Genomic DNA, 12204 nt, shown 5'->3' on the forward strand with positions numbered 1-12204 from the left:
CTGACAAAAAGTTGGAGATAAGTTCTTTCACCTTTTGAGGGCTAAATTCTTTCACATTTAAAAGCCAAAATCAGGTGTTTTACTGAACAGAATATACATATGTGCTTGGAGCATGGGAAATGTTGAAAACTGTGAAAAATAACCATTTTTAATTGTCATTTTGCAGCTACCTCCCTTCTCTGCCACCCGTGAAGTTGTCCCTTCCTTAGCACATATGAGCCCAGTGCTACAATGTGCAGAGTTTGTGTTTATAACACAATTGCACGTGATATTTAATTCCTGAATAAGTCTTTTCTGCAATTTTGTTTGCAGAGGGCTGAAGAACAGTAGACTCTGGAGCCCTATAATGCACTTCAGTGCCAGTGGTCAGTATGTCCAAGTCATATCAAAGGAAATATAACTTCTAGAATCTCTATACTATAGCATGTACTGTCTTCTTCATACTGACCTTTTTTCTGGCCCTTTCTTTTTCAAGAAAATAATAGGATTTTAAATAAAGGGTGAGCATGATTCTCTCATCCTAGGCTCTTTGTATTCCAGTGCCAGGATTTCTCTCTGTTGTGTGTTGGTTGATGCAGGTAATTGAGTTTTATGCTGTTTCTTCAAAAGTCTGTGACAAAATATTTCATAAACAAATACATAAGCTGTCTGCAAGAGCTTTTAGCATATTAAACCATCTTCAGTGCTTTTACAGTAGGTCTGAAAGTCAGAACCTGGAGACCAAATACAATTCTCTGAAGACAATGTCCTCTTCTGCTCTGATCCTCTTGGCATGTGGCCCCTGGTTGCTGCATTTGGTTTGCAGTAATGGTTGAGAACTTTAGAAAACACATGGAAATCCTCTCTTCTTCTGCCTAAATTCTACTCCAGAGCCCTAGGAAATGCAGGTGGCCACTGTGGCATTCCCATAAGCTCTGCTTGGATTTTAAAGCATACTTTCATTCTGTAAGGACAAAATAAGCTCCAGGGCTGTTATTTGAATATCTGATATATCCTTGAGTTTGCTGTTCAGAACATCTTTGTGAATGTAATATGAGCAGAATTTTTTGAAATTAAAGTGTACCTTCTGTTTATATGTTCTCCACAGCTGCAAACAAAGACAAAACACATTTTAATTATCATAACTATGCATAAATATGCACATTCTTTTTATATATATATATATGTAGGTGTACCTGCAGTAATTTATTTTTCTTTTTCAGGTGTATGCTCAGAGTTCTGGATTCCTTTGGGACTGAGCCAGAGTTTAACCATGCCCATTATGCCCAGTCTAAAGGCCACAAGACACCGTGGGGAAAGTGGAACCTCAATCCACAGCAGTTTTATACAATGTTCCGTAAGTACCTCTGTTCTTATGAATAATTTAGAGATTTAAAAAGGAATGCTGTCATTGAGAAGATTTTCTTTTTCCTTATGAAAGACAAATTCACAGTTTAATAAAATGCAACTGCTAAATGGGAAGATTTGTGGCGGTGTCTGTATACTGTGCAAAGGCTCTGTTGTACTTTCATCCAGCAGTGAAAAAACAAAAATATTGAGCTAATATAAACATAGGTAGATGTCTTTATGCCCTAGGTACCTGTGGAAAGGGCTGCTTGGCTTTTCCTTCAAGTATCAGGGAGTTTGTTGCTTCTGCTTTCTCTAATATTACTATGAAGCAATAGATCTTTGAGGAACTTGCTAGGTTACATTTTTATAAACTCCTGCATTTCACCATGTTGAAGTTTGGACTTCTGTTAGGTAGAGTATTGTATTTCTGATTTTGGTCTTCAACAGCTCAGCAGCACCAGCCCTTCACTGTTTCTTTGTGTTCAGAATTTTTAAATGACCACTCAGCAAAAAAAATTTGTCTGTGCTTTTTTATGGTTTTGTAAAAAATTTCACCTAGCTGGTTTTCATATTGTCAGTATTTATCCTCAGCTAAACTGATTAACATTTATTTGCCAGCAGTATATTAAGCTACTGTAAAATAAGTAGTAGATTTCAGCACTGCTGTAGATTTTGAAGCCTCAACAAATATCTTTTGAAGTGACCCCAGCCAAACCTAAAAAAGAAACAAAACAGACACAAAAAAGAGTGGAAATTCTCTATAAATTGGGTCAGATTAAATTATTTGTGACCTGATCTATACCTAATCTTTGGCTTTATAGCAGTAGGTTCCAGAATCAAGGGATCTGTCTCTTCTGTAGCAGTAATTCAGGTGTGTTGTCTCTGAAAGGTGCAGGGCAAGGGAGGCTCAGGGCAGAGCCCTCTGCTGTGTGCAGGGGCTGCTCAGCCCAAACCTGTAAGGAAACATTTCATGGTGGAATGTAAGGAAAACCTGTAAGGAAACATTTCATGGTGAAATGTAAGGAAGCCTGTAAGGAAACATTTCATGGTGGAATGTAAGGAAGCCTGTAAGGAAACATTTCATGGTGACCAGCCCACCCCCAGAGTTTGGTGCTGCTCCCTGTCTGACATTAAGACCAGGGAGGGCTCTGTTCTCTCTCATCAGCTTTCATCATCAATCTTTGAAACTTTCCTGCTTTTCACAGCAGAATTATACATGCTGCTGTCGGCTTGACACGCTTTTGATTTCAGTTGCCCTGTGAAATTCTTGAGAGAGGCATATTTTGTCTGTCAACATTTGCTGCGCAAGTTTTTCCAGAGAAATATAAGTGAAGGTTGTTCAAGAGATAAAAGGCTGCATTCACAGTTGTTGGGAAGCAAGTAACAAAACATGTGGTGGTGAAATGTGACTTGAAAGTGGTTGCAGAGTTTGTGCCTGGGTATTAGTAAGCAGAGCTTGTTTTGTATCCACATTTGCTAATATTTATCAGTTTATGTCCTAAATGGAAAAGGGACTCAATTGTGCTTTGTTTAAAGCTGGGAAATTCAGATGTGAGGCCAGTTCAAGATAGCACCAAGGGGGATGATGCACTCAGTGAAAATAGCTGGAAGAGCACTGGTGCTACAGCTGTGTGTGCACTGCTCAGTCCCTCTCCATGAAATGCAGAAGAAAATAAATCTTCTCTCTAGAGACCTCTGTTATGGCAGTACAGACTTCCACTGGTACAGTCTCTTGTGCAAAGAAAATTGCTTCATAATGAATTTTCCAAAGAGTATGACTGTATTGGAATTTTAATAAATAACATTTCCAATTTTTCCTGCTGGAAATGACTGCGGGTTTTCGTCTGCAGGAAAAAAGGGGTAAATAGATTGCAGGCAAACTAATTCTGAAGCATGAGTGATTTCAGTGCTGTGGATTATTCTAGCATTTATTTTTCTTATGTTTTTTTTTTCTTTTTACTAGGTGCAGAATAGTCAATATGTTTTGTGATATTTAAAGTTTATATTTGTTGTTTTGTTCTCTGCTGCAGAGATAGCACCATCTTTATGGGGTTGGGATTAAAAGTGCATGTTATGCATCAGTAAAGATTTTATGGCAGATTGGAGCCCTGGACAGCTTCCCAAGATCCCCAGACTCTATTATGTTTTGAGAACTCTGATTATAAGGGCAGAAAATTATCCTGAGCAACAAGCAAGCCATATTCAAACCTGTGGCATATTACCAAGTGCCTGACTGTTCTCTGAGTTTCCCAGAAGCATGAGAGCTTTTCCCCCTTTTTATGTTTGCCATGTTTTTAATTCAAATACCTTCATGCAAAATAACAGCCCTGGTACTTCTGAAAGTGCGTGATCTTGCTTAAAAATCCTTCTGAGTGCTGTTTCCTGTCCATGATGTTTGAGGCACTGAATTCCACCAGTTCTAAGTGCTAACTTTAACAAAGGTTTATTTTTCTTTTGAGTGTATACTGCCTTGCCTCTCCTTTGAATGCAGTCTCTCATCCAAAAATATGAAAGGATGGAAAAATGCCCCTTTTCAGACATATTTGAAATGTGCTGTTTGCTATATAAAATTCTAAAAAGTCCTTGGGTCTAAGTGGGTGCCTGGCTGTTGCTGAGGCATTTTTTTGTGAAAAAGAGTAATTGTCATTTGAAAGACTAAATGTAATGGCAGAGGGACGTGTGCACTGTGTATGGTTTCTCTGTTCTCCTGCATTATCCACTTGGCCGATTTTCAGGAACAAAAATGCAAAACCTCATAATTGCAATAGAATTTTTTTTAATAACTCTAGTAGAGGTTTAGCATTGCACATATCAAAAATGCCTGGGGTGTTGTCTTTGGATTTAGGAGTTTTTTGTCTTGTTTCGGGTTCTTAAACTTTTCAAAATGTGATTAATTGTCAGCTTGTGTGCCAGAATTTAACAGGAGACCTAGAGAGGAGATCCTGCTGTTTATTGCAGCCTTTTTCTATGTGCACTTGTGAGGCTGTGGCACTTTTTAGAGGCAAAAAACCCCTATATGTTGGAATGGCTTTTATATAGTAGGGATGGATTTCCACCTGAAGCATTGAGTGTTGGAGTCCATCACTGGAAATAAACACCCAGTCTACAAAAAAAACCAATCCAAAACACCAAAACTCCTTACTTTTAATGAGCCTAAATATCTGTGTCTTTATAGGGTGTGGAACAGTGACCAACACTGCTGGAAAAAAAGACCAATAGGGGCTAAAAATAATATTAAAAACTATGAATAAATTGCATAGCCTTTGCACACAGTCTTTTTTTTTTTTTTTTTTTTGCCTGGATTGGATTGAAAGCAGTATTGCTGACTTCACTTGCCACATTTAAATATTTTATGATCACTATGTCTGGGTGAATTAAGCAATGCAATTTGTATTCCGATTTGCATAGTGTGACTTGGTAGGCCAGTAATTGGCATGGGTGCGTAATACACAGAGAGTTGGTGTTGGCAATTCCAGTGTAGGAGGTGAACCCAAGAAATTGGCTAAAACTTTATTTATGCCATTGAGCAACATCCATTTTTGCTTGCATCTTTGCTAACAAGCATAAATCCAGGGGGTTTTCAAACTGTTGGTATTGTATCTCTAAGATTTGTCAAGCTGAATTTCCTCTGTTTCTTTTATCTCTAATAATGAAATAAAGCTTAGCACACAGACAAAAAAGATCATTACCATTGGACTCAGTCCAGCTGCAGAGTTTTTATTATCAGAAACAAGACAGAAAATAGCTGCTTACTCCAGTAGGCATATGGAGCAGGATGTAAAATTAATAAAAACTATTTTGGTTAATAAAACAAGCAAATGTCTTTCAGTACTAATAAGAAGGAGGTGATCATGTTCCTTATAGCTTCTTTTCTGACAACATTCACTCTAATGTAGCATTAACCAGTATTTTCAAAGGTGCTGAATCTGCTCTGTTTCTTACAGCTCACACTCCAGATAACAGCTTCCTTGGATTTGTGGTAGAGCAGCACCTGAATTCCAGTGACATTAAGCACATTAATGACATCAAAAGGCAGAATCAATCTCTCGTTTATGGCAAAGTAGATAATTTCTGGAAGGTGAGTTTTTTATACTCATATGCTTGAGTAAATTTATGTTGATCAATAAAATAAAGCATAATTTGAAATTTGAAAGTGTCCCATCTGTCTAAACCCATTAAGTTTTTTTTTTTTTTTCTGGAAACAAATCTATATGAATAATTAAATTGAACATTTTGAAGTCTTTCTGTTAGAGAAACTTCTGTCTAGATTGATGTGGATCCTTTGCTATTTCTGTACACCTTTCTGGTAGAATAAAAAATATAGTCTTAATGTCACAATAATTTTAGAAAATGCAGAAGGCTGGTAAACATAATGGAAAATTTAAGGTGTGAACTTTCATTAATCATAAGCAAACCTGTCTTTCAATTACTTCTATTCTTATATCTTCAACAAAAAATATGCTGCATTTTGAGATGGAAAGCCTGTTTTATGAAAGGCTCTAAAATTGTGCAGTCTTATTTTATCTCCCTGTAATTATATCAGAGTTTTTTTTCTTTAGTATTGCCATTATTGTATTTTCTCTCATCTGCAGATGAGAGCAGCAGAATAACAACGCCAAGATTTGGTGATGTTTTCACTAAATTAAAGTATATTGTGTTTTTAAGTCATTGTGCTCCCTTTTTTTTTCACCCATTATCCTTTTCTGTGGCTCCTTCTTCCAGGCTGACACACCTGGGAGTGTGTCCCATGCAGTTTTCAAAGAGATTACTTACTAGTAACTGGATTTCTTCCAAGTTACCTCCAGCTCTGTGTGCCCAAATACTCTGCATGCCCATATCTTCCATGTGCCTTCCCTCCTGCCTAAAAAGACCTTATTTTTAAGCCTCTTGTCAACTGTAAAATGAAATTATCAGTGCCATACATAGGGCCAAACAGTGTGACAGTGGGAGACCACCTGGGTCTCACATTGTCATTCCTTTTCTCTTTATTGGCATGAGAATGTTGGGCTTGCACAGTTTTTCGAACCACAGAAGCAACATTCATTCTGATGACTCAGATTATACAGAATAAATTCTCTAAAGATGATAGATGGACCATTTACTTGCACCTGTGACACAAAACAAAACCAAAACTTTGTAAAAACCGTGGAATGTTTGCAGTGGTAGCAGAACAGGTAGAGCTGGGTGCTTCTTGGCTACTGTGCTGAGAAAATATGTAGTAAATACATGAAAATGTTCATTTATTCTGTTTGGATCGTGGTATAGAAGGACTTAGTGTGCCCTTGTGTGCAGTGTCTCCTCTCTGCAGAGTGCTGGAGCAGAGCTGGAATCCTTTCTTCAAGTCTTTTCAAGCTTAGGCTCTTGTCCTTTTATATGTGACTCTACTTACACTTTTACTTGTGACTGATCTCATTATCAGTCTCTCAAGAACAGCAGCATACAATAATCATCTAAACCTGACCTGATTTGCAGTGCACATCAGCAGGAGGACCTGTTGAATACTAGTTGGATTTAAGGAAGAAAACAGCTCTTTAGTCACCAGGGTGTTTCTCACTGACATATTTATCTTTCTCAGTTTATTCAGTTTGTATGGATTCAGAAATATGTATGGATAGTTTATATGCCCAGAGGGGAGATTTGTGATCAGTCTCAGATTCTGTATGACACACAGGATATTCATGGACTGATTAAGATAAAACATGGCTTTTTGGGAAAGAATATCCAGTCTTGATTTTTAAATAGCACATAAGGGAAAGGCCACAGTTTCCTCTGGTGAAGTTCTCCAACAATTGCTTTCTCCCTTAAGATTTTGCACTATTTCTGGTACAGATTTCCATATGGTTCCTTCCAGTCTTAGTAGCAATTATAAACTTCTTCATCTGGCCTGATGATGCTTCTGTTCTTTTGCCCTGCAGGAATATAGGTTGAGGTCAGAGTAACCCACAGACGTCTCCTGAAAAGCCTGTATATGCTGAGCCCCTGAGAGCTTTGTGATTCTAATCCTTAAGAGTTTTCACATGTCTGTTTTCTCTGACCCTTCTCAAGATTATTCACATTCCTCTTGAAAAGTGAACATTTGCAAAGGGCACATGGGCCATACCAGCATCAAATCCAAAAGGAAATCCTGTCTCATATTTAGACAGGTCCCCTTTTCACCATTGGGAACTCTCAGCCAAGAGCTTTGTATCACTTTTCAAAGTGCTGCTTTTCAAGTCACTGCTGTATTTTATCAGTATTTCCTATCTTGTTTTTTCCAAGGTGTTTGATTTGGTATCTGGCCATGTTAAAATGTGTACTGGTAACATCGAGCAGATTAAAACTGTAACTTGCACATGGTAACTGCAGTCATGCCCATATGCACTCATACATAAAGTGCAAATCACTGCAGATAGACTTTGAATCAGTTACAGTGTAGGATTTCTTATCTGGAGTGATAAAATCCAATTCTTGTGATCAAGAGAAAGCCTGAACTAATCTTGTGTCTGTGTAATTTGCTTATTTCACGTTTCTTTCATTTTCCCTGTTCAGTGCTCTTTTCATCTGCCACCACGGCTTGTATGGAACCAGGCTAATCTATTTATCCTGCTCCTGTGCTTTCTACTCAACATGGCCAATTAATGAGGAGTGTAATCTGCACAGAGTACCTGGGGCACGGCTGGGGCTGATCACTCATTAGAGGAGCACAGTGGGGAGGGGAGAGCGTTCCTGTCCCCAGACTTTGGTGCTTTTGGGGACTAGCAGTGACAAATCAATTGTTTATTCTAAACCAAGCAGGCTGAAGTGGGACTGAAGTGTGCACAGGACCTCTTCTCCCTGGGCCTGTATAAACCACCATGGCTCTACACAGCCACGAATATGGGATTTTCCTGTGCCTGAGCCCAGTGACATCCATCCCATCCCACAGTGGCCAAGTCTGGGTGCACCTCCTGAGGTCAGGAAGGATGTATGGTGCAGAGGGTGTAAGATAAATCTGCTATATTTCCCTCTATAATAACTAAATATTTCCCTCTATAATAACTAAATCCATCCTAGGTGGGTTGAGGATAACAAACAGCAGGCCCTAAAGATTTTTTTTGCCACATTTCTAAAGGTTATCTTTAGAGGTAAGCTATGAAGGGCAACATTTGCCAAGATTTGGGAAAGTGTTTGTTGGGATAATAGGTTTGGGGTTTTGTTTGGAGTTTTTGGCAGTACTAAGGATTAAAGAGAGTTCTATCTATGCCAAAGTGGGGGGAAAAAGGAATTTATAAAATGTGTGTGAAACCCATAATGCTCTCCATTATCAAAATTTACTTTAATTACAGAACATTTCAATTAAAAGAGAATGTTTTAAGCCTTTCATGTTGCCTTAGCTCTTGTTTCTAAGGCTTTGTTCTTCTTCCTGCAACTTACTGTTATACTCTTCCATTAATTTGACCCTTTATCCTAGAGGAAAGAAAGAGTCAAGATTCATTTTGCAGTATTTGCTATTTCTTCTTTTTTTGTGGGTTGCTGTGAGAAAAGTCAGAAGGTTGCATTTGCCAGAAAATAGGCATCAATGCATAACATAAGTATATGATGGCTGCTTTAGTATTTTGTCTGTTGGAGCAAATATTGAAAATATTTGTGTATTTAGAGGCAAAATAATGTGGGAGTTTCTTACTAATGCTACTTGAAAAGCATTCTCCTTAAATATATACTGCCTGCATAGCAACTTTAGAAGAGCTGCATTGGAAATGGCTACCTTGAGCCTGTTCTCAATGGGAAAGCACATCACTGAGGCTGTTCACACTAATGCTCATTTGTAGCTCCAGGGAACAGGTGATTAAATGTAATTTCCCCATCATATGCCCTCTTGCACGAAGCAGGAGGAAAGTCCCTTCCTTCTGGTTGGCTTTTGTACTTCATGTTTAGCATTGTACTTTGAATAAATATTTTATTTCAACTTTTAAACGAAAAGAAAAATAAGTAAAGGGACAGAAATTCCTTCTCACAGACTTTCTTTTGGCCGTTGTGTTTTGTGTTCCCCCAAATGTGCAGCAGCACTGGGGGCTTATCAATTGGTGAAAACTTACCCCAGAGCCTGGCACCAGGAGCACTGTCCTGCCTTATGCCACAAATCTATAAATTGGAATGAGCCAGACACTTCAGCTCAGCAGCATTTCTGAAATTCATCATTTCCTGCTGGAAGCTGGATGGATCAGAAACAAGTCAGTCAAAACAAATGAGTGCAGTAAATAAGCATGCACCTTTAAAGGCTTATTCTTTAATACTTATTATGAAAATTAGAGTTTATTATGAATGAAGAAAAAAACCCTTTTTTTCATGGATATTTACCTGCCAGTGATCAGCTTCTCACTTTGCAGAACTTTTCAGCTGCAAAGTGAATTACTGAGGTCTTCCAGTACTGATTAACACAATCACCTACTGTTGTTTGGTTAGCACAAAACCCACACAACCTTTTCTTCCCCTGGTCCCACTTTCTATTTTCATCTGTACCCCTTCACTTTTCTCCTTCAGCACTTACAGTGAACAAGGATGTCTGGTTGGTTCTGGAAATTTCCATTCCAAGGACAGGAAATTACTGCTTAGATGTTGCTGTGCATTGCATGACAATGAAATTGTGAAATCTTGGGAAAACCTCGGTGTTTAAAAAACCCCAAACCTTCATGGATGAAAAAGAAGAGGATAGAGAAGTGGATAAGGTTCTTCAAGCTCTGCCAGAAATCCTAAACCTTTAATGAGATGTTTTATTCATTCTTTGTACAGAATTTATATATGTGCTAATGTGTGTTTTATTCAGAGATAAATGGTGCCTAAAAAAGAAGCTACAAATGGACATTCAGGAAGAGCAAGAGCATGGCAGAGTTATATAATACTTCCCTTGCAAATTCTCTCTCTCTCTCTCTCTCTCTCTCCAGCTCTGCTAATTCAGTGTATTTCCTGAATCTGTTTCTCTGTTGATAAACTGTTGGTTTACACATTGTTGAGATCTCAGTGAGAGGTGATTTCAGTGTTTGTTTGATCAGGAACCTATACAAACTTTATTTTGCCTCTGCACCTTTCTCTGTCATGGAGTCCCTCAAACCTCTGACCTGTTGCAGGAGAAATAGTTAACTTAGGCATTTTTCTAAACCTGTCCCCTATGAGCTTTGTTTGGACTATCCACATTCTTTATGCCAGCTATAGGTTTGTAAACCTCCCTCATATTCTGACAAGTTGTCTTTTTCAAACTGAAGAATTGTTAAAGAATTTTTTGCAGATTTCTGTGTGTAGCAGTGGAAACTGTCCTGTGTCTTGGATCCTTCTTATCCCTCTCAGAACACTGTCCAGTGAGAGAATGGACCAGAAATGCATGGGTGTGTGAGGAGGGAGAGAAAATAGTTCAATAATATTCTCTTTATTTCTGAATTTCTTTCTAAAAAAATTCCTATTATTTACTTGGTTGGTGAGTGGACTGACTGCTACTGAACAAAGGACTGATTTTTTCATGGGCTATAAAATGTGTTAGTAAAATGCAAAGTCTTCATTCTTGACACTGGTTAGCTCAGGGATGTTTTTCCACACTTGAAGTGAGGACTGGTTTTCAACATTTCTGCCACTTCGGTGAAATTACCAAAAGGGTTTTAATTCTGTGAGAAGTCTAAGCAGCAGTAGGGGAACATGTTGGAAAATACTTTCAACTTGAGCACATAATGTATGATCCCCATATTCACAGTTAATGCTTAGTTTTGTACCACACAGTGCTCAGTACAAATGCCAGAGATTAATGTGGCCTTGTGTTAACTCCCTGTGTCTGAGATTAATAAGTCTTGTGCCAGCTAATGCCTCCTTGTTTACTTGTGTTAGTGATTAATATGTACTGCCTGATATCTTAATTTTGAGAACAAGGATTGTGTGTTTGAGAAAAGAAGGATAAGAGAAGTACATTATGACTTGATGACATATTTGAGATACTCTCAAGGAGAAAAAACTCATCAAAAGAGCAGAACCATAGCCAGACAAGTCCATGGCAATAATTAGCACATGTGAATGTATTCAGAAAATGTTATAAATATGCATTAATTTCAGGAATATAACCTGGTCTCTTAAGTTATTGAGCATGCATGCTTTGGGAGAACTCCTCATGCATCCAGTGCTGCAAATAAAGTAGTTTTGGAGACAGTTGAATTTATCAGATGATCTCTTTTCTAGTCTCTCTGTCCCTTTGACTACTGAGGGGGCCTTTTTCAAAAGCTTTAAAACCCCAGGTGTTCAATATTTGTGATGTTTTAATCCAACATTTTGAAGTTAGTTTGAATTTTGTTAGTGTGAATAATTACAGCGTACATTTGTCACTTCTCTGTTCTCTTTCACATGATGGCTGTTCATTCATAAGAGTGATTCCCAATCTCTCCCCAAGAGATTTAATTCCTGTAAGAACTTCAAAAAATTCCTACAAGCTGATTGGCTTCTTTAGAAAATGCTACCAGTTTGGTGAGAGAGGATTTCCTTGGGCAGGAAGAATTGTCATTGTCATTTTGAGGGGTTTGTGTGGTTACATAGTTAACTCTTTATTTAAATTTCAGATTACTTGGTCAGTGTAGAATTCATATTTACTAGTCATGAATCACTGAATCTTCTCCACATCCTTTATGAATTTGGGGCAAATCAAGATTTATAAATTTGAAAGTTTCATCTTTGACTGTGAGGAGACTTAATCTACTCTTTGTGATTTACCACTGTAAAACACTGTATGCATTTGAATCTCTTAATATTCCCCAGCCTTTGTGCACTCTTCTAGCTCCCTGGTAGACAGGATTTTCATTATTCAGGCATGTCTTGAGAAGTCTTTGAGAGGGTGACAGTTCCTGAGCAGAGATTATGTTTGTGTCACAATCTTGATTGTCATACATT

General features: G+C 38.0%; 1 protein-coding gene across 8 annotated transcripts in view; it reads left to right on the forward strand.

Annotated features, from left to right (window-relative positions):
* MGAT5 (alpha-1,6-mannosylglycoprotein 6-beta-N-acetylglucosaminyltransferase) overlaps window positions 1-12204 on the forward strand; it is a 118374-nt gene that overhangs the window by 80467 nt on the left and 25703 nt on the right. For all 8 annotated transcript variants that reach the window (XM_058028534.1, XM_058028535.1, XM_058028540.1 and 5 more), the window contains 2 exons: window positions 1203-1336; window positions 5274-5407. In XM_058028534.1, the coding sequence (XP_057884517.1) occupies window positions 1203-1336; window positions 5274-5407 (268 nt within the window). The remainder of the gene's footprint in view (window positions 1-1202; window positions 1337-5273; window positions 5408-12204) is intronic.

Source organism: Melospiza georgiana, chromosome 7, assembly GCF_028018845.1.
Source record: "Melospiza georgiana isolate bMelGeo1 chromosome 7, bMelGeo1.pri, whole genome shotgun sequence".
Classification (NCBI taxonomy): domain Eukaryota; kingdom Metazoa; phylum Chordata; class Aves; order Passeriformes; family Passerellidae; genus Melospiza; species Melospiza georgiana.